The sequence below is a fragment of the Oncorhynchus keta genome, chromosome 28, assembly GCF_023373465.1.
Source record: "Oncorhynchus keta strain PuntledgeMale-10-30-2019 chromosome 28, Oket_V2, whole genome shotgun sequence".
Lineage (NCBI taxonomy): Eukaryota > Metazoa > Chordata > Actinopteri > Salmoniformes > Salmonidae > Oncorhynchus > Oncorhynchus keta.
The window spans coordinates 15697246-15718892 of record NC_068448.1 but is presented as its reverse complement, the minus strand read 5'-3'; the positions used below and the strand labels follow the sequence as shown (position 1 = coordinate 15718892).

The 21647-nt window shown below is 37.5% G+C and overlaps 3 protein-coding genes across 8 annotated transcripts in view; all 3 read right to left on the bottom strand.

The window, feature by feature from the left end:
* LOC118360525 (homeobox protein Hox-C10a-like) overlaps positions 1 to 21647 on the bottom strand; it is a 101566-nt gene that overhangs the window by 74578 nt on the left and 5341 nt on the right. The window lies entirely within an intron of this gene.
* On the bottom strand, positions 1687 to 6710 carry LOC118360686 (homeobox protein Hox-C8a-like). Of its 2 annotated transcripts, none has more exons than XM_035739981.2 (2): positions 5955 to 6710; positions 1687 to 4791 (listed from the first exon to the last, which is right to left on the bottom strand). In XM_035739981.2, exons 1-2 carry the CDS (start codon positions 6388 to 6390, stop codon positions 4469 to 4471), a joined length of 759 nt encoding a protein of 252 aa, XP_035595874.2. In that variant the 5' UTR covers positions 6391 to 6710; the 3' UTR covers positions 1687 to 4468. The 2 variants fall into 2 exon arrangements, with proteins under 2 accessions (XP_035595874.2, XP_035595873.2); XM_035739980.2 differs by having other exon boundaries at positions 1690 to 4797.
* Positions 10653 to 13215, bottom strand: LOC118360685 (homeobox protein Hox-C9-like). Its single transcript, XM_035739979.2, has 2 exons — positions 12573 to 13215; positions 10653 to 11548 (listed from the first exon to the last, which is right to left on the bottom strand). The coding sequence occupies exons 1-2, from the start codon at positions 13111 to 13113 to the stop codon at positions 11301 to 11303; spliced, it is 789 nt and encodes a 262-aa protein (XP_035595872.1). The 5' UTR covers positions 13114 to 13215; the 3' UTR covers positions 10653 to 11300.

Sequence of the window (21647 nt, the reverse complement as noted above, 5' to 3'; positions counted from 1 at the left end):
AAAGTATTCACACCCCTTGACTTTTCCACATTTTGTTGTGTTACAAGGTGGGATTAAATTGATTTGTCTTGTTTTGTCAAGGATGTTCACAGAATACTAAATCATTTCAAAGTGGAAGAAAAATACTAACATTTGTAAAGAATAAATAAAAAAAACATAATAATAATTACAAATAAACACTAATATATCTTGAGTCACTACGTGTTACAATTGCTTTTGTCTGCGATCACAGCTGTGTCTTTCTGGATAAGTCTCTAAGAGCTTTGCACACCTGGATTGTGCAACATTTGCACATTCTTTTTTAACATTTTCAACCTCTGTCAAGTTGTTTGTTGATCATTGCTAGACAGATATTTTCAAGCCTTGCCATAGACTTTCAGACCAATTTAAGTCAAAACTGTAAGTAAGCCACTCAAGAACATTCAATGTCATCTTGGTAAGCAACTCCGGTGTCTATTTGACCTTGTGTTTTCAGTTATTGTCCTGCTGAAAGATGAATTTGTCTCCCAGTGTCTGTTGGAAAGCAGATTGAACCAGGTTTTCCTCCTCTGCTTAGCTCTATTCCATTTCTTTTTATCCTAAATAAAACTCTGTAGTCCTTGCTGACGACAAGCATACCCACAACATGATGCAGCCACCACCATGATTGAAAATATGAAGAGTGGTACTCAGTGATGTGTTGTTGGATATGCCCTAAACATAACGTGTTGTATTCAGGACATAAAGTGAATTTCTTTCACAAATATTTGGCAGTTTTTATTTTGCACCTTATTTCGAACAGGATGCATGTTTTCAAATATATTTATTCTGTACAGTCTTCCTTCTTTTCATTCTGTTATTTATGTTTGTTGTTTTAACCTTTATTTAACTAGGCAAGCCAGTTAAGAACAAATTCGTATTTACAATGACAGCCTACCCAACCAAACCCTAACCCCAGATGATGCTGGGCTAATTGTGCACCACCCTATGGGACTCCCAATCACAGCCTGGAATTGAACCAGGGTCTGTAGTAATGCCTCTAGCACTAAGATGCAGTGCCTTAGACAGCTGCACTACTCGGGATCCCCATCATGGAGTAAGTACAATGTTGTGGATCCATCCTCAGTTTTCTCCTATAACAGCCATTAATGTTTAACATTGTTTTATGTATTTGACCATTTGTCATTTTATTCCACTTTATAGCAGGCATTGTTGAGCACAGTGCTCATTCCTCTAGCAGTAACTGGAGAGAGGACGAAATCATTACAGGAAGCTGCATTAGCCTCTATCATTAAGAGTGGTACACACCTTGTTGATGGTGGGAATGACTTGCCTCATTATTCAACATCAATTTGCCTGACAGATTTGATATCTATTCATCATGATCAATTACAACTTGTAGCATAACATATGCTTAATACTATTTTAGAAATATACATTTCTTTCTTTAAACATGCATACAACATTGTGTGAAAGTATCATAAAGAAAAACATATATACATTAACCACGTAGCACTAGTATATTCATAACTTGCAAATACGTGATAAATCTATATCAGCACAACACAGAAGTGTTTTTTACTCAAATATCAATGTGTTTGACTCTTACTTTATTAATTTAAGTACAGATGCAAAACATAATAGAATCAAGCAAGAACAACTTATTTAATAAACATTAGATTTACTTTAAAATATGAAACAATTATGACTTGTAAAATCTCAATCACTTTAGATTAGCAGAACACAAATAATTGAAGTTATACTTACTCAATAACCTAATATTTGTTAAATGTACTCAAAAATATTAAGTGATAAGAAATCTAGTTGACATCTGAGTTAGTACGACTTTTATGATTTGAGTTCTACTGACTGTTGGAGATGTTTGAGTAGCCACTACTCAATTTCTTTAATGAGTTTGACAGTTACTTTTTTATAGTGTAGTCTAATGGGTATTGGCACAATAATAATCAACAGTGGTCCAGGGCTGCCCAACCCTCTTCCTGGAGGTCCTACTGTCCTGTAGGTTTTCAGTCCAACCCTAATTTAGCATATCTGATTCTGCTAGTTAAGGTCTTGTTGAGCAGCTAAATAGTAGAATCAGGTGTGTTAAATTAGGGTTGGATTGAAAACACACAAGACTGTAGATCTCCAGTAAGAGGATTGGGCAGCCCTTGTCTGCTCTGTAGCCTACACTGTAAATGGGGTTACTGTGATTTTGACAGTAGCTTACAGGCACCTCGGTGGCATGTAAAATTCTGCATTTCATATTACACTTACTGTAATATAAACATGGTATCAAAGCAAGTACTGTGTAACGACACATACTACAATACAATTGACCGCATTATACTGTAAACAAGTCAAGGCTACCATAATCGGAATGAATGAAATTGAGGGGAGGAGTTTGTATTTCACATTATTTTACTGTAATTGCGAGGGATTGGTGCAAGTAGGTTGGCTGCTAGGTAACGTGTTTACTAACATTGCAGCATATTTAAGCAATATGGCCAAAGGTGGTTTGGTGTCTGGCCAATATACTACGGCCAAGGGCTGCTCTTATGCAAGACCCAACACGGAGTGCCTGGATACAGCCCTATTTGTGTTTTGTGCTATATTGGCCATATACCACAAACCCCCAAGGTGCCTTATTGCTATTACAAACTGGTTACCAGTGTAATTAGATCAGTAAAAATAAATGTTTTGTCATGCCTATGGTACATGGTCTGATATACCACGGCTGTCAGCCAATCAGCATTCAGATACGTAATGAATACGCATGTAATAAATATACATGTCTCAAAATATGCTATTGAGCCAGAAACAGCACTACCATGCACCCACTAATGGTCAAAAGCTTGTGGGTGCCCCAAAAATACGGTATTATGTGGGGTGGGATTACAGTAGTATTCAAAATACAGCCATTATTTCCTGAACACAACATTTCCCCACAATGCACCATAATTTACAGTTTGCAGCAGTACAACATATTTTACTGTTCATAATTTAAAACAAATAGCATGTAATGTAGTTTTCCGTTGCAGTGTACATGAGGGATCGCTCGGTGTTGTGTAGCGGACAGACAGGAGAAACAGTCATCTAGCACATGCACGCTCAGCCATTTAGTCATTCAGTCAACAAGTTCTTACAGCCAAGAAGAGGAACGATTGTGAGCCATCTTGTTTATTCATCTTTTTATGTCAAAAAAACAATGGCGGGGACACACAATTCCGTCGTTCACATGGGAAACACCAGCAAACGAGCCTATTAACATCAAGAATATAACAAGACGTACATAAAGATTATATTCAGTGCAAAAAAACTACTCTATTATCACCAGCACATTAAAAGAACACCCCTTACTTCTTAAAACCCTTGCAATTGTAGCAGGTATTATTATCACACACAGTCATGTGCGTTTTCTATAGGCAGTTTTAGTTGTTGGGGAAAATATAGATTTTCATCTAAACATAGCAGTGCCATTATTATTGAATACAAAATGAAGTAAGAGGCAAAGCTCTGTTTTAGTAGGTAGTGCCGTGGTACAATCTGAACGACAAAATCGTCGACTTGGCTTTGAGCTAACTGTGTCTTCCTAAGACTCACAAATTGTCTTAAACAAGCATAGGTATATATTGGGCAGATGATATATAATTTAATCATATAACGTTGATATAACACTATAAAAACAATATCATTTGAAATCTCTATTTAGAAATCTCTATTGCAATTGTCCCTGTTTTTAGGTAGCGTCTTAAGGATTTTAAACGATTGCATGTCCCTGGTAATTCTAACAAAACTATATATGAAGTAAGAACCACATATTCTTGTCTTGGCCATTCACCACAAATGACAATGAAGTATAATAAAAACAATTAAAACATGTGTTTTACATATGAGCCTGCTGCTAATCAATGTTATATCCCTCAGAAGTCACACTGCTGTCATGACATTGAACATTGTTTTTAGTTACGTTTTGCTTACGATTTTAAATCACATATTCGCAAAGATGTCTATTGTGAATGTGTTGTGTATTTACAAGATTAGATTGGCATTGGCCAAGGTTTGTTGGACCTTGCGTTGTCTTTCTATATGCATTTGTTTGGTTATGCTTTTGTCAGATAAACCAAAGAAAACATATTGTAAAACTAGCCTAGCCTACTATGTTAATTAAACATGCGTTTAAAGTTAACCCATACAAAGATCACCTAGGTGCTACCATTACCTTTCCCAGATGTAATATTGGCAAATGTATATTGTAAGGAAACGTCCAAAACGACAAAATAAATCATTTGTATCTCTAAAGCTTCGTGATGAGGGAGAAATAGATAAATGATTATGCCAGCAATATCTGTAAGATCTTTTTTCCCTTTCCCTTGTTGACTCATAAAACCGTGTCCATAAAGTTGACGCTCTCTGCCTTCTTCTCTCCTCTCCCCGTCTACTATATGGGACCTCTTTTTCTGCCATTAAACCATAAATGACCATAAAATCACTCCTTGGGATCAACATTCTTTTTCTCTTCCACTTCTTTCTGTTCCCCCTCTTCCCCGTCACCGTCCTCGTTGACCTCCTCCTCAGGCTCGGCATCAGCATCCGCCTCTCCTCTCTGTCCCGGAAACTTGTCTTTGTTGTTTTCTTTTTTCCACTTCATTCGTCGATTTTGAAACCATATCTTGACCTGCCTCTCTGTGAGACTCAGGGCATGGGACACCTCGATCCGCCGCTTGCGTGTAAGATAAGGATTGAAGAGAAACTCCTTCTCCAGCTCCAGAGTTTGGTAGCGACTGTAGGTTTGTCTTCCATTTCGCCTCCCTGGTGCTTAAATTAAATAGTAAATAAGGTTAGTAAATAAGAATGACTTTGATGGTGGCATTACAATTTCAGGATGAAAGAAAAAACAACTCTCAATTAAATACTGTAGAGGCCCATAGTGCCGATTACTTAAATAAATGCGATCATCTTCGTGCATAAGATAAAAGGACATACAATAATAGCTATGGTGGTTTGTATTTGGAGTCGGTTTAGCCATTGAAATGTGCATGAGCTAGAAAGTACAACCTAACATTTACTTTTTCAATGATGTAACAGGTAACTGTGTACGCACGCACACACACACTCACTCACACACAACACACACAAAACATCACACACCTCACACACACAATGGATACAAGTTCTTCTGCAGATTGTGGAGGAAAGTATATTTAGGCCTAAAAAACATATATCTAGTATCATATATCTAGTAAAAACAATCTAAACGATCTAGTCCACAAGGTTTCATTCTAACTATTTAACATCCACTAGCCTATTAGCTTGGTTTAGGGTAAGGAAATGTGAACGGGATGAACGTAGAATAGTCATGTTAGAAGCATTACAAAGTACCTCATATTTGTTTTAAAGTAATTTATTGTTACTGTAATAATTTGGTCATATTGGTCATAACATTTTTAGAGCATTCTGGTTAGTAGGTTTCTATTATATTTAGGATGCACCTAGTTGTACTTCTGGTACTTCAAATAACCATTGTTTTAACTGGATTTCTGTTTGTTTTTTTGTCATTTCAGATTTTCTCAAGCAAAACACAATCTTTATCACCAAAACCATCGTCAAGTTAGCCAGCATTGGTTTGGGAATTTGGGAATTATTTGGGAATTATTACATGAGAACCTGGTTGTTTGTAAGAAGGTCATAAGTTTATGTTCTACTTTACATAATACAGTGCTAATGTTGTGTATACTTGCGAGAGCTATAGATAGGCCTAATCCACTTACTTTGGGTGAAATGTATATTTGTTGCACAAAAATGTAACAAATAAATAGATACAGCCTCCATCGCTTATTACATATTTTGTTTTTACGCACGTAGGTCACACACACACACACACACACACACACACACACACACACACACACACACACACACACACACACACACACACACACTATATAAAAAAAAGAACACAAAATAATTCTAACCGTGGGGTCTCATCCAAGGAAACATAAGAGTGGGAGACGAGTTCTGATTTAAATGGCCTTGTCCTTCCCCGGGATTAGAGCCGTTAGACGATTTACAGTCTGGGTATTGCGCGAGGCTTGGCTCTTGCTGGGTACCATAAAGCGGTTGTCTCGGAAGAGCTTCATATCCATAAAATTTCGTTGCGTCTCCATGGCAAGCTAGTGCGCAGGGGTTCTGTTGGTATGCAGGGTTGGAGATCCCCGTGGTCCCATGGTGGAAAAAATCCTGGACATGATGGGACGGCTGTTGAAAGCCCGATGCAGCTGCCCCGGGTCCGTAGACCAGCGTGTGGCTACGGGCAACGCTTTGTGGGAACCTGCAGTCGTAGTAAGTTGGCTCCAGTGATTCACAGCCTTTGTATTTGGAGAAAAGAGGGTTAACAAAATATGAGCTCATTGTTTAGTTTGCATTAAACCACAGACGAGGTTTCTTCGTTGTAGAATATCCCCTTTTGGATTGTGGCAGCCTTTTGTTTAGGTTCCCAGTCGCACACAGCGCAGACTGACAAACCGGAACTAGATGGAGAAACGCTGCCCCCTTAGACAGTCTCAGGCAGCTCTCTTGCGCTCCAACACTCTTCTCTTCGAGTCTCTCTCACTATCTCCAGTATCTTCTATTTTTCAGCCTCAAATCCGGCTCATGGTGTGTGCTTTGGATGCATTGAGGTCCAAGCTGGCTTGCTCCGCGGACAGAGTCACGAGCGTTCCTTTTTTGTTGCTTCCCACCCAACCACCCCCACCACAATTTCCCCTCCCAACACCAATCACCCCCCTTAATTTTTCTACAAGCTGTCAGCGGGTAGGCTACATACCCCTTAAGAGGCAACATGCCCTAACCATTCTATTAGATAGAGGAGTTCAAATTGATGCATAAGATGTGAAAATTATCAAATCAAAATATCGTTGTGGTTATATTACTCTTACATGGTGCTTACATGATACATAGAAGTACACACGTATAGCCTAACGAATAGAATAAAAAGGCTTTGTTCATAAAGTCCTCATGTTTTACAGTTTCTGAGCCATTCCTTATATCAACAAAGGTTTAAATTTGATGCTGTTAGCCTAGACTACCATAAATACTTAGCTTACACAATAGCACTGCTTGCGGCCCCTATACTGCCTGCTATTATGACAGTGAAACTAAACATAGAGTCCTATATAACTTTAAAAACGAGTAGACCAGGCTCAGCATATACAACATGCGTAAGTCTACTGATAATGGCGTACAATAATAAGATCTTTAACAAATTCACAAAAATATAAAAATATCTAACCCTTGTTGCTCAACATTAGCCCATGCTACGTGTTCATACTTGAGATATATATAGGTCTACGCGATTTCCCATGTCTCTCGCGCACTTAAACTACAGAAGGCGGTGAAACACCGTAACGCTCAAATATAAACACGACCTGTTGTGAATACCCGAATCACTGTACTGACCCTGTTAAACCTGAGTAGATGTAGTAAATATGCCGCTTGCATTAGATGTCTCGTTATTTCTGCGTACATATTGCTGGTACAATATTTATTTCAGTTGTGTCTAGTGTAGTTGCAGCAAAGTATCTCCCTGAATGCGCTCATGTGGGCTTTGTGGTGTTACTGACGATTTTTACACATGATCGTAAAATAGGAAAGGCACAGAGAAAATTTATAGACTTGTCGTACAGTCTATAAATATGCTGATTGCTGGTCTTTGTTGCAATTTACCGTCGTGGAAATTTGAGCTGCTGTTATAGACATATTTCAATAACAAAAACACAGAGAATAACTATAAAACCCTCACTATACTAGGCTACTATTATAATACTAGTTCTGATGTAGGCCTATAATTGCTAATAATAACATTATTATTACAATAATTATTATTCTAGTATTATAATATTATTATTAGGATCTAGTATTAATGTTAACATTTGTATTAGGGTAATTGATTTTTGAAGCCTTTAGTGTTATTTGTCAATACATTGAAATAAATACTTTCTTCATTTGTTCATTTGACTTGTTTGAAAATGTTTTCTTCTTAAAGTGTTTTGATATGGAAATGTGTCATATTCTATTAGGTATATATATGGTGACTATTGCACGTTTATGGTGCACGGTCCACGTGCACATCACGTGGACCGTGACACACAAAAGAAGAAACAAAGAAGTGATTTAAATTGCGTTTAACTTAAAAAGTGTGATGTTTTCAAATGTTACTCCAAATGTTAATTGAGCATCAATGTTGGTGCACATATACAGAATCAACCTAATCAATTTGCTAGCAGTTGTTAACAGTTTACAATCATGAATAATGAATCAATAACATGTATACAAAACAGCTTTAGTGTGTTAACAAATACTAGGCTATTGTTCTACTAATGTAAAGGTCATAAAATGTGGAAATGGGACATTTAGGTAAAGGAATGTACAAATGCAAAATAGACCTACCCTAGAAATAGCCTACAATTATTAGGCTATACACACAACACAAGCGCATGAAAGGTTCGACAGGCATAATCTATGTCTCCTGTACCCAGTCCTACAAGTGAGACAGTCAATTATATCACAACATTTTTTTCTTAAAAATGTGATGAACGACCGAAGCAGCATTTCTTTCATCAGTAGACCTACAGACATACGCCTTGCCTTCTCCCTGTTTTTGCACCACGCAAATCCACAGCACGGAGGCACTAGCCGTACAGGCCCAAAGAGTCGGTCAACAGCGTCATCTAGTGTTAAGGTCGATCACCAACATTCAACTGCACCATGCATGGTTTTATCAAACCCACATATATTACACGAGGGGGAAAATGCAGTAGACGACATAACACATGTGTTGAATATGTATTTCACGATCCGTCAAATAAACTATATTAGTAGGCTTCCTACGTTTAGCGTCTGCTTTTATTTCAGTAGACTCAGGATATTTGTTTATTTTCATGATACTATCATATGGGTTGTCTGCTAACCACTATAGAGATACATGTACATTGTCCAATGCGAATATGCTGCTTTTGACGTTGGTTTCTTCTTGCGGTCAGATAGCCTATGTCTAATCTGACCTTCTCAGAGAGGGAGCTGCCCTTAGAGTTTAGCAAATGTAGCCTAGTAGTTAGAGCGTTGGGCCAGTAACTAAAAGGTTGCTGGATCGAAGGTAAAAAAAAACTGTCGTTCTGCTCCTGAACAAGGCAGTAAACCCAAGGCAGTAATAATAATTTGTTCTTAACTGACTTGCCTGGTTAAATAAAACATTTGTTTTAAAGGCAGCGGCATGTTTGCGGTGGGCCCAACAGACAAACTAGCTGCAGCAAGACCCCTTTGAACGAGCCCAACATCACCCACCGTCCCACCATTAAAACCATAAAGTAATTTAGCCCAGACGTCTAGCCAGTTAGTCGGGTTTGCTTTGTTCGTCTGCATTTGAGACAAGCAACTGAGTTCTGGCAGAGCTGTAAACGCAGCATTTTTGTCCTGTGCGGAAATGCACTGGATTGGGCTTTGAAATTACAGCATCCTGTCCGTATTGTTCGACACCACAAAAAGGCAATTTCGGCCAAGACCCAGTAAACAAATGCCAGACATGGGAATTTATTTTCACCTTAGAAGATTTTCATTTCGTTACCTTTCAAATAGGTCCAATGTCTCGAAATGTGTTTCTAATTGTAATTTAGTTTAGGTAAAAATATTTCTTTTTCAAATAAGCAAGTTGACTGAAAGAAGGTTTAGGTTATAGCTTTAATCCAGGAATCCAGTCGAACGATTCTTACAGGCACTAAACTCTTCCCTTAGCTTTACACACACGTAACGGTATAGGGCCTTATTCAATTTAGAAAATGGGCCAAATTGTTAAAGGTTAAAAATATAATAGTATCTTAACCAGCAGCTGTTAGTATTCCTTCTTTGAAAAAGTATTTCAAGTGACACAGATATGATAGGTCTGTGGTGACACACAGGTTTATTTGTCAAATTTGCATATGAAGTTGACAACCACATTTGGGTTGTTTGTCTGCCATTTTTATCACGAAATAAATGTATATATATTTTTTCCAAGTTATGAGTAATGACGGTATCTAATTTGTTCTATAAAACATTTGACTACTAAATGTTGATTTATATGTTTTGGATCTTTACAATTAGACCTAAATGTGGTTTAAATGTGGTTGTTTGTGGATACTTGTGGTGGCCTTGTGCATACCTAGTGGACTTGTAAACATATATTAATGCATTCAAATATAATTTTGTGTCACAACACCATATAAAAGGAGTACACAAATGTTTCGTTAAATCATATTTAGTTACATCATTGTGGTGTTGGCCTACTCGAAATAGTCACCCATTTACGGGCGCGCGTGGTAGCCCTAAGAGTCTGCCTAGCCTGGAAATGCTAACAGAAGATTAGGAAACGTTCCATCTGCTTCCAATATTCCACTTGCAGGGAAATTCGGCTATTTAAGGTATTAGAGCTGTTTCTCTCCAGGTTAACAGCAATCTGGTTTGTGTGCATTTGTGTTGACATCATTAATTTACTGGCTTGGTCTATTTGAAGCGCCTCAAATGTGTGCTCTTCGTCGCAATACTTTGTTTTACATTGATTTGCACGGGTAGTAAGATTCTATGCATATCTACGTCTGTTTTGTTAAGAGATTGCTTGAAAATACAGAAAACACAAGAGCCTCATGATCATTTTTATATTTGAGTAGGTCTATATCTACACTCTCTATAATGAATGGCACGTGTTGTCTATACAATCAAAATAATACGAAACGCACAAATAAGTACACCGAACGGATACGTTACCACATATACACAAGACAGACATACATTTGTTAAGAGGGTAGATGTTCTCTTTTTGTACAGAATATGCCACAACACCTGCATGACATTCACAAGAAACAAACACGTAAGGAATATTCGCACGGACGTCATAAATTATGGAGGGTAGAAATTAAAATAATTCCAATGTTCCATTCCTTATACTTTGGGACAGTTATACATTTGTTCAAAATATGTTTAATGTTTCAAATGTTCCTTATGTAAATAAACATAGAGGCCTACAAGTATCTTCACAAGTGCAAATGTTTTCTTTCCCTTAAAGGCTATTTTAAACCTGGACAAGGAAAGGTGCATGTGGAGAAACAAAAAATATTTAGCATCAAACATGGAAGGTGGAGTTAATAAAAAACCACAAACAACATCCAACATTAAGAAGGGGGCATCATATATTTTGGTTTATCTGTGTTGTTATCCATGGCAATAGTGGTTATTTTACTGTGTCTGATTCTTGTTTTTGTTATTTTGTCGTTGTTGTAACCAGTCCTTTATTATTGTTCTTTGTTGCGGTCGGTTTTTTCTTTGTTCATTTTCTTCATCTTCATGCGCCGGTTCTGGAACCAGATTTTGACCTGCCTCTCCGTGAGGTTGAGGACTCTTGCCACCTCGTATCGACGGTCTCTGGTTAGGTACATATTAAACAAAAACTCCTTTTCAAGTTCGAGAGTCTGGTATTTTGAATAAGGGCACCGCTTCTTCCTTGTTGAACGCGCGTGAATCCAGTTTGCAACTGGGTTATCTGAAAATCAACACATAAAAACAGATAACACATTATCAGTCAGCAATAATATCAAACTTGAAGCTATGACGCATGATAAGGCCTTGTACTTTTGGGTCTCCAAAAGCTATGCTAGATCTCAGAGGTAGTGGTGGTCCCTCAAATGTATTAGTAAATATAATGCTGTAGGAAATGTCAAATGTATCTTTTAACTTTAGAACATTTAGTGTTGCTCTTCCAGCTTTTCCTTTTCTTGGACTTCTGAGAAATGCCGTGGTAAAATACTCAATGCCTATTCGCTTTATAGGCCCATAAAAACGGCCTGTATTTCAAGCCTTACATCCAGTGAAAGTCCCTCGAATATGTTGCAAACATTCCTCAACTGTTGGAGTTATATCGACATTTGGTTTGGAATGGAAAAAGATTATGTCGGATGACAACAGACAACATAGACGTACGCTACACCGCGTGTTCATGTGTTGCCATGCTACTGTAGTTCCTTATCAGGGTTTCTCTTTGGTGTTTTTCTAGGGAGGATCCAGTTTTACTGGATATACTTGACATAGCAACATAATATCTCTTTAAAATATAATTGTAGTTTATTTACTAGTAGACCATGGGGGATATAGTGGCATAGTCTACTAGCATCGTAAACCATAGTGGCCATACAACATGGTTAGTAATGATTATTAATATTGACAGTCCCAATTCTCGGGCAAAAAGTATTTGTCATCTAAAACAGATTTGCTGAGATGCGAGCATGTTGCAGAGTCCCTCAAATTTACAACGTCCATAGGTTTTTCGAGTAGTCCCCTATTTTATAACCCGCTCGTCGTTTTATAGCCCAATCCAACTAGCGTTTGTCTCTTTACAGTCCCTCAAGGTAGCCCCCCTAGCCGAGTAGATTCAGTCGAGGAAAGAAAGGGGGATGAAATTGTGGCAGAGAGACGCTATGGTCTAGCTCTAAACCAAATTAAATGAACACAGACAGAATCTCTTCCTAACTACTCACATTCCCGGTTTTGAACAAGGGGCTCGAACTTACTCGGGTCTAATTCTGGTTTCTCGTCTTTATGCTTCCCGAAAGCCAAAGGCTCGGTCTCGGGAGAAGGGATGTTTGGTTGGGTCTTTTCTCGGATGTCAGCGGTGGTGCAATATATATAATCCGTGTAGGTGCGTCCGTTGGAGGCGAGGCAGTCACTGGCTCGATGCTCCTGGAAGGCGTCGGGCTTCAGCCCATAGTGTCTGGCGTTGGCAGGGTAGCCTGGAAAGGACATTGCCCCCGAGATCGGCTCCAGCCATGACCGCACATACCTTGAGTCCGTTCCTAGATGAGGTTGATGGCTGTATGGATGGTAGACCACTGAGGACTGGGAGTGAACAGGGGTCCAGGATGTAGTGAAAACGGATGGTTTAGAGGCAAAGCTGCAGGAGGGATAGTCACCACACTCCGATACGAGGGACGTCGGACGAGGGCCGGTAGGGTGCGAACCAGAACCCGAGAATCGAGCCGCAATAACATCCTCGCTTTCGTGGTTTATCAAGGAATCTACATAATAATTACTTAAGGGAACCGTGGCCGACATGTCGATGCTGCCCCTCTATTTTACATGCATCCGATTATTTTTTGGAGCGTATGTGTACTTTTTTATCTACCCATAGAACAATCAAGGCAGGTAATTATTTCTCAAAGCTTCCCCGGCTGCTATTGGCTGCCGAAGCAACACGTGATTATATTTACCCCCCAAAAAATTGCACTGTGGATCAATGCGCGAGTTATCCTGGCATAGCATTGCACTAGACATGGATTATAAAATCATATTCAGATGTTTTTCCCTGGATGCATAAGAGGTAAATTCAACAGTATTATGTTCTGACGTTGATCAAATAGCAGCAAAAATGAGTATAATATGTGAAACTAGTCGTCAAACAGGCTGGGGTTGGCTAGGTATGAAATCGTAGGCACTATTTGCTGATGTAATCAATCTCTGTCTAATGTCTCCGTAGTCTAGTTTTATGCGCGAATAGACTTAGTTCAGTAGTAAAATGGATCATAAAACTCACTCTCTAACACATTAGGCTTTGAATTATTCTGCGTTTATCATTGTATAACCGTATTTATCTTTTCATTTGGAGAAAATATAGTTTACGTGATTTTATTTTATGAGCAGCCTGCATAGATAATATTGTACATTCTATCCTACTACCATTGCACCAAAATGTATATACAAGAGAAAAGTTTGCACAGACAACAAAGAAGCAGAATTGGGATATCCCCCCCAAAAAAAATGATGTTTGGATAGATAGAGGACAGAGTTACTACTACGATGCTTGAAAGTTGGCCAACTACAGCGGCTATATTCGACAAGTGGCAGTGCATGTTTTTATGTCCTTCAATAAATGTTTACGAGGACCATTTGATTGTTCATAAACGTGTCGTTAATAAAAGTACAGTCGAGTTCCTAGCTTAACATAAAACCAACACTGGAACAGTGAGGACAGACAGCAACGACAGGGACTGAGGGAGTTTTGTGCTGCAGGGGAGATGAGATATTGGTTCAAGGAATAATCAGGCTTGAGATGAAGGCTTGCAACAAGAGGAATACACTTTCTTGTTTTGTGAGACTATGATCCGAGAATAAGCCTTTGTGTTGTCATATATGCCTAGAGAAGAAGTATACGAATACTCTAATACTCTAGATAAACATATTAATCAAATCAAATTGTATTTGTCTAGTATTTTTTTAGCAGGTGCAGCGAAATGCTTATGTTTCTCCAACAGTGCAGTAATACTTAACAAAACAAAATGTGCATTTGTGTATTCCGAATGTGCATTTTCTCATCTCAGCCATGTATAGGCATATATAAAAAATAAAATGCAAAATCACATTTTATTTGTCACATGCTTCGTAAACAACAGGTGTAGACTAACAGAGAAATAGTTACTTAATTAAGGGTCATTTTCCAAACACGCAGAGTTAAAGATAACGATACAAAAAAGCTTGATTCAGATTAACAGCGATAACGACGACGGACTTGACTCTAAGGGATAGTGGGGTAGTAAGTGGATAAAGGTTGACATTGGTGATACACGTTGCAATTCGTTGTATGCATGCTATGGTAAGATACATACTTTAATCATCAAAATATTACATTTGAGCTTTTGCAGTCTAAACGAATAACAGACAATAATGCCTCCAAAATGACAAACTAGATATAGCCTATTATCTCAAATGTAACTTTTGAATAGTAGATTTTTATTATATTCGTCAAGGGGACTATAACGATGGCCCCTTCGACTGTATCTTCTTTTTTTTTTATTTGACAACTGCTAGTGTGAAGTCATTGCGTTGGTGACCTACAAGATCAAGGGGGGTCATTCGTTTTTGCTTTAAACTGAATAAATGTATGCAAACTTACATCTCAAAATGTGATTATTTAATTATCTCACTAACTACTGCATCATTTGAACTTCCTGTAATGAAAACATGTATATGCTGTACAGCATCCTTAGATTTTGAAGTGTATTTCTCTTTCATGGCTGTTTGGTTCAAATTCAACAATGAAATATGAACACCGAATAATTATGTAACCTATAGCAGGTGTTTGTGTAGTACAGTATGGTCTTACGGTATTATGGATGGTGGTGAAGAAGGCGACTTGCAAAGTTAGGCAATGTAATTTTTAGGTTGTGTTATAACTTGTGTTTTAAATATTGTGACGAGTAATCCATATATTCTTATCAATACGATGCGACTAAATATCAAGACAGGCAAATAGAAAGTATTTTGCTCAAATTAAAAAGCATAAACCTTGAGCTCACTAACGTTGAGTATTTTCTCATACACGGTTAACATTCAGGCTCAATGAGAGCACAAGCCTATTTTAACCCTAGGGGTTACCCATGATATCAACACCATGGAATACTAAATATAGCGTATCTATTATAGCCAAGGTAATCTTTCATTAACAAAAGTCTAAAATACATATATCTGTCATACTGTATTTCAAACCAATGCGTAATGCACGCTCTATAATTTTCCGCATAAAAGGCAGTCGGTACTAATGAAACTAATGAACTATTCACAATAATATCTACTAATATAAATATTTATATGTGGTTAAGATCAGATCAGTTAAATTACAGCTGGTCGGCATGTTGCAACACGTTTTGACTAAACAGATCTTCCTCATACAGCCTTGGAAAAGGGTAGGCTATTGTTTAGTGATTTAATGGATCATTTTATTAGTATAAAATACATTCATTTATTTAAACGGATACTTCGGGATTTTGGCAATGAGGACCTTTATATACTTCCCCAGAGTCAGATGAACTCGTGATTACCACTTCTATGTCTCTGTGTCCAGTATGAAGGAAGTTTAAGAGGTAGTTTCACAATCCAATGCTAACTAGCGTTAGCGCAATGACTGGAAGTCTATGGGTATCTGCTAGCATTCTGGTAGATACCCATAGAGCCAGTAGACTATCTGCACGTATATCTAAGACACAGAGCAGTTTGAGTATTGTTTGCCACATATGAAATTAATCTACCAATATTAATCTTGGAATTGCCTATTGAATGGAACATTCACAGGACAAATGTAATTATATCAGGAGACAAATACTAATTTGAGCATGGTTATTCCCTTATTTTTGTCATTACTTTGCTTTCTTGTTATTTATGTTTGAATGTATTTATTGTCCTAATGATTATTGATAATAAAATAAAATATCCAATGTATGTATCCTGGTTTTCATAATATTTTGTGGATACTAGGCTTATTTCCTTTTCTGTTATTGACCATATTTTGAATTCTCTGATAACTTCAGGCTATTAGCCTATTAGCGTGTTGCCTGTGACGTGACAGCTATTGTTATGATGCTATATGTAGGCCTACTGTCCATAATGCAACCCCTGATTGGAAAGCCTAGTATAGAATTACTATTCATTCACTTCAAGTACATTTCATAATATGATACGCTAGAGCAATCCATATGCTGTGCGACCCAAATGCTCTCTTTTGCACGTCACCATGATCCTTTTTATTTATCGTTTGTTCTGGTTAAATCAAAAGAGGCTAACTAAATTGCCAAATATTTTGTATTTTCTCCATAGCCTACTTTATCATCCCTAACAATATTATTCTATCAAATGCCACTAATGTTGTACATGTATCTTGGACATTCAATATTAGGAAATGCTTTGAAATAATGTATTTACACTGACTGTCAACTTGTGGTTTGACATTATGGTGAATTAGTTAGGGCGAGGGCAGCAGGAGATGAAAAGGTGCCGACTGTCACCGTAGACAACAGTAGTGTCCAAAGGTGCTGTCGTCTCAGTGCAGGGGTCAGACTGCAATATATTGTTAGCAGTCGGATTCCCAACTCTTCGTTCAGAGATGCTACAAGAGACGCTTTTAAGAAATACATATTTTTTTGCGCATGCATGTTTCAGTCGATCAATAACCAAAACATAAGGCTGTTTACGATACATAGGCCTACTAGCTAGCCTACATAATAACGACCTTAAGTTGGTGATATCATTTCCAATAAATACGAAGGGAAACAGTAAAACCAGAGTCCCAATCCGCTTTGTTAGTAGGCCTACTTTACGCACTAATATGTTTCAATAAAAAATCATCAGAATCCATAGAACCCTTTTTAATTTGAAATGTGATTAGATATAGACCTACTCCTAAATGTTGGAAACTATGATGGCAAATGTGTGGAGCTAAAATAATATTCAAATCAGGAGGATAGTATACTGGCTAACTAGAATTTGATTCCACATTTTTCCATTAGTAAATTCTAGGTTTGAGCTGAACCCTGCATCTATGTCGCATAACCAATTAAGATTTTTCTGAATTAATTGTGAAAATATCGTATTACAGTCATCAGTTTATTCACGTGCATTACTACGTGAAGGAACCTCAAGTAAATACTTGTTTTCATAGCCTATATGATACATATATTTGAACAAGGGACATGTTGTTGTATTGTCAAAGCTAATTTGAATTGACAAATGAATAGGTCTATACAGTTCAGAATTGGCATGTTGAACTCGTACCCTCAAACATGTATGTGGAATCACCAAGGTGTCTATTTGGAAACTATTCAGGGAACATATTGTTATTCTGATAAATAACAGAAACGTAATACCGTCCAAAAACATTCACATACAGTAAGTATATGGTTAAGGCCACTTTGGAAAACAAGTGTTATAATTCATAATTTTAAGTGCTATCTTCTGGGTCCACATTGTACATTCTGTTGTATATGTTTTTTACCCAAATAAATTAAATTCAAGGCAACAGCTAATTTAGGGAAAATTAAGGATGAGGTAGGTCTATGAGTTACCCCAAATACTTCAAATAGCACAATAATCTTTAGATGCTACAAAATCTGCCATTAGGTTTTCCTTTTCATGACGCCCTTCATGACTAAATGGTTATAAAGCGTTATAACACGTCACTTAATTTAATTGGTTAATTAATAATAAACCCAGACCACTAGTAGAACAGCCAAGGGCTTCTTCCCGTGTCAGATCACAAAAGATAAGCAGAATGAAAGTTTAAAGGCCCAGTGCACTCAAAAACGTGATTTCCATGTATTTTACATATATTTCCACACTATGAGGTTGGACTAATAGTGTGACATTTTGAAAATTATGCCCATGGCCTTTTAGTGTAAGAGCTGTTTGAAAAGATTATCTGGAATTTCAGTCTTTTTTTGGTGGGATGGAGTTTTGGCCTTCTATGGTGACATCACCATGCATAAATGAGTTAAAAGACCAATAAGAAAGATAGTTCCAAACCTCCCTGCCAATAAGAGGACATTATAAGTTTTCCTCTCCCCACTAAAGACCACTCCTAGACAGTCCTAGCAAAATTCTTGCTTGAGAAATTGCCCTTTGTTAAGAAGCTATTTTTGTTTATTTTTGACCATTTGAATTGAAAACAATCACACTAAGGAACTAAATTGCTACCCAGAAATAATTGTATAATGAGGTAAAAACGGCTGCATTTGAACTTTAAGGGTCTTTACTCCATACCCGAATGACATTGCTCATCCTAATATTTATATATTTCTTAATGCCATTATTTTACTTTTAGATCTGTGTGTATTGTTGTGAATTATTAGATATACTGCACTGTTGGAGCTAGAAACACAAGAATTTCCCTACACCTGCAACAACATCTGCTAAATATGTGTATGGACCAATAAAATGTGATTTGATACCAAACTAGCACATTCTGAAGAGAGATATAGCTGGTTACTGAGGTGTAGATAGCTTATTTTTACTGCCCAAAGTTATGCAGGTGGGGCGGCAGGTAGCCTAGTGGTTAGAGCGTTGGGCCAGAAAGGTAACTGGATCGAATCCCTGAGCTGACAAGGTAAACATCTGTCATTCTGCCCCTGGACAAGGCAAACCCTCTGTTCCTCATTGTAAATAAGAATGTGTTATTAATTAAATAAATGGTTGAATGCAATCATCGTTGTAATGGTCATTAATTGTATATTTTACAAACTGCTAAACAGTATTAACAATATTTAAACCAATTCTGATGTAATCAATGTGCTTGCACTGCGTGTAGTTAAATGAAGTTTTTTTGAATGATCCATGTTGCATTTGAACATTTTACACAGTATAGGCATAGGCCTAATTGAACGTTTTACTGCAGTGGGCTATATCAGGGTCACAGAGTGTTTCTTGGCAATCTTAAACAAATCTAGTTTGAAACAAGTATACACCTCACACACATGTTTATGGGCTTAAAAAAAGAAGACACCTGTACCATGTCAGATATAGTATTCCATTTTTAGTTTGCATTCCAACATTACACTTTAAATACATCACAGAAGACTGAAAGATAACAGAAACGTATGACATAGAAAGAACGGATTTTCGGTGACTTTAAAAAACATTATGGCACCTTTTTAAAATTATGTTTACTAATTATGAAATTATGAAAAGTATTGCCTATAGTGTCTGCATAGTGTATTATCTCCTCATAACTCTGATAATATTCGACAATTCATAAAATTAACAACGCATGGACACACACACACACACACTAAGGTTACTAGGCTACTTGCCACTGTGATGCACCATTTCGTTTCAGAATATAGGCCCTCCTCCGCAAATGCTTGAATCCGGTACGAGATACCTAATATAATAATAATAATATAATATATGCCATTTAGCAGACGCTTTTATCCAAAGCGACTTACAGTCATGTGTGCATACATTCTACGTATGAGATACCTCTGGTTATGCCTATTCAGATAGCAGTAATCATGCACACATTTTGTTTTGCCATCACACAACAATCAGTGCTAGCTGCTCTCACACGATCCAGCCTTCCATCAGCCAGCATTAGGCCTACACATACCCAGACACACGGATGGTTGTGACAATGAGTTAGCCTTTATTAATAGTTAACAACTAGTACTTCCCTAGCCGCTCACAGACAGAGATACAGGCCTAGTGGACTGTAAAGACATGTAATACATACCTCCATTAGCCTAGCTATTCCCTTATTTTCTTCTTCCGTGCTCCACCTGTTTTAGGATTTTAAATGGGTTAATCAAATGCCACTGTGCAGTTGCTGACAGCATGCTATTTTCTATTGAAATTGCTATTAATTTGAGCAGTAATAACTTGTGGACAAAAGAGGCAAAAGTATTATTCATGTAACGAGAACGTTTATTTTAAAAAGTTGCTACATACGTGCGTAATGGCTGTGCGTAATTGTGCGTTAGTGCGTAATTGTACACTAGCGCGAATTAGGCACGTATCAGTGTGTAAGCACTGTGTGTTTCCTGTGGGTGCTATTTGGAGTGGTGTAAACTCTTTGTCAGTGATGCATTCCAGGGGGAGACGCCTATTCACTAAACTGAATGAAAATGACTTTGGATTCCAGACGGTCCCTGCTAGTCTGCTGTGATGATGGGGGGTTGAGAAAACAACAAGACAAAATCGCGAAAGAAAATATAAACACATGCTCTCCCAGAGAGGGGACGTTGACTGTGCCATGTAAAAAAGTTATTGGCTAAACATGAAACAATTTCAACATGAAATCATTTTGTTGTGTATTATGAATACAACACACAGATGATATTCCAAATAAAATGGATAACACATGTTTCTCGGCCACGTCTTGTCATTTAGGTCATGCGAATGAAATCAGTTAGATTATTACCAAAAACATTTCAAATTAAATGAAATCAACCTATATGACCCAACATTCCAATGCGGATAACTTGACATAACCTAGTTAACTACATGAATAATTCATAAAGAATAATAACATAACAATTGCGAAACACAATTTGCCCACAAATGCACAAATGAAATAGGAACAGGACATAATACATAAATAAATATTATGTGATAAACCCAGCGTATTTCATCTATAGGCTAATCTACCCAATTCCTTTCCATTGAATGAGCGGTTAGAGTGGTTAGAGCGTTGTACTAGTAACCGAAAGGTTGCTAGATCGAATCCCCGAGCTGACAATGTAAAAATCAGTCGTTCTGCCCCTGAACAAAGCAGTTAACCCACCGTTCCTAGGCCACCATTGCAAATAAGAATGTGTTCATAACTGAGTTGCCTAGTTAAATACCATAAAAAAGTCATGGTAATTATGACGATGGAGTCATTTCCCCTTGATTTAAACAGGTGGCAAATGCGTTACAGGTCAGCAAAACCTACGGGATATTCAAAGGTCCATTCTGTTAACCCAAACACACACACAGTGCCACAATCAGAAAAATACTGGACTATGTGTACCAACGAAAACTTATATTCAGAAGAAGATCAAAGAGCCCACATGAATACAACATACATTGTTTCCAGCTTTAAGATCAATAATATTTTACACATTTTAGAAAAAAGAAAACTAAATTAGGTCAACATTTGGCTGGCTGGCCTAATAGCCATGTGATCTTTAGATGGTGGCCGACCAAGCTAAGCCTGTAAAGGACATTCCCATCATTTCATGGTCTAGAAACCAAAACCCAACCTAAACCAAAATCAGGGGAAACCTAACCAAAAACCAGGAATAAAATGATAAGGCAACAATAGCGGTCTAACGTCTACCCCATGTCGTTTA

Excerpts from the sequence above, each read along its gene's own strand:
- LOC118360686 (XM_035739980.2), bottom strand. The coding sequence starts at position 6,390 with ATGAGCTCATATTTTGTTAACCCTCTTTTCTCCAAATACAAAGGCTGT. Across the intron at positions 4,798-5,954 it reads TCCTTGGATGAGACCCCACG|CACCAGGGAGGCGAAATGGA; the intron begins GTTAGAATTATT and ends ATTTAATTTAAG.
- LOC118360685 (XM_035739979.2), bottom strand. The coding sequence starts at position 13,113 with ATGTCGGCCACGGTTCCCTTAAGTAATTATTATGTAGATTCCTTGATA. Across the intron at positions 11,549-12,572 it reads GAAACCAGAATTAGACCCGA|ATAACCCAGTTGCAAACTGG; the intron begins GTAAGTTCGAGC and ends GTTGATTTTCAG.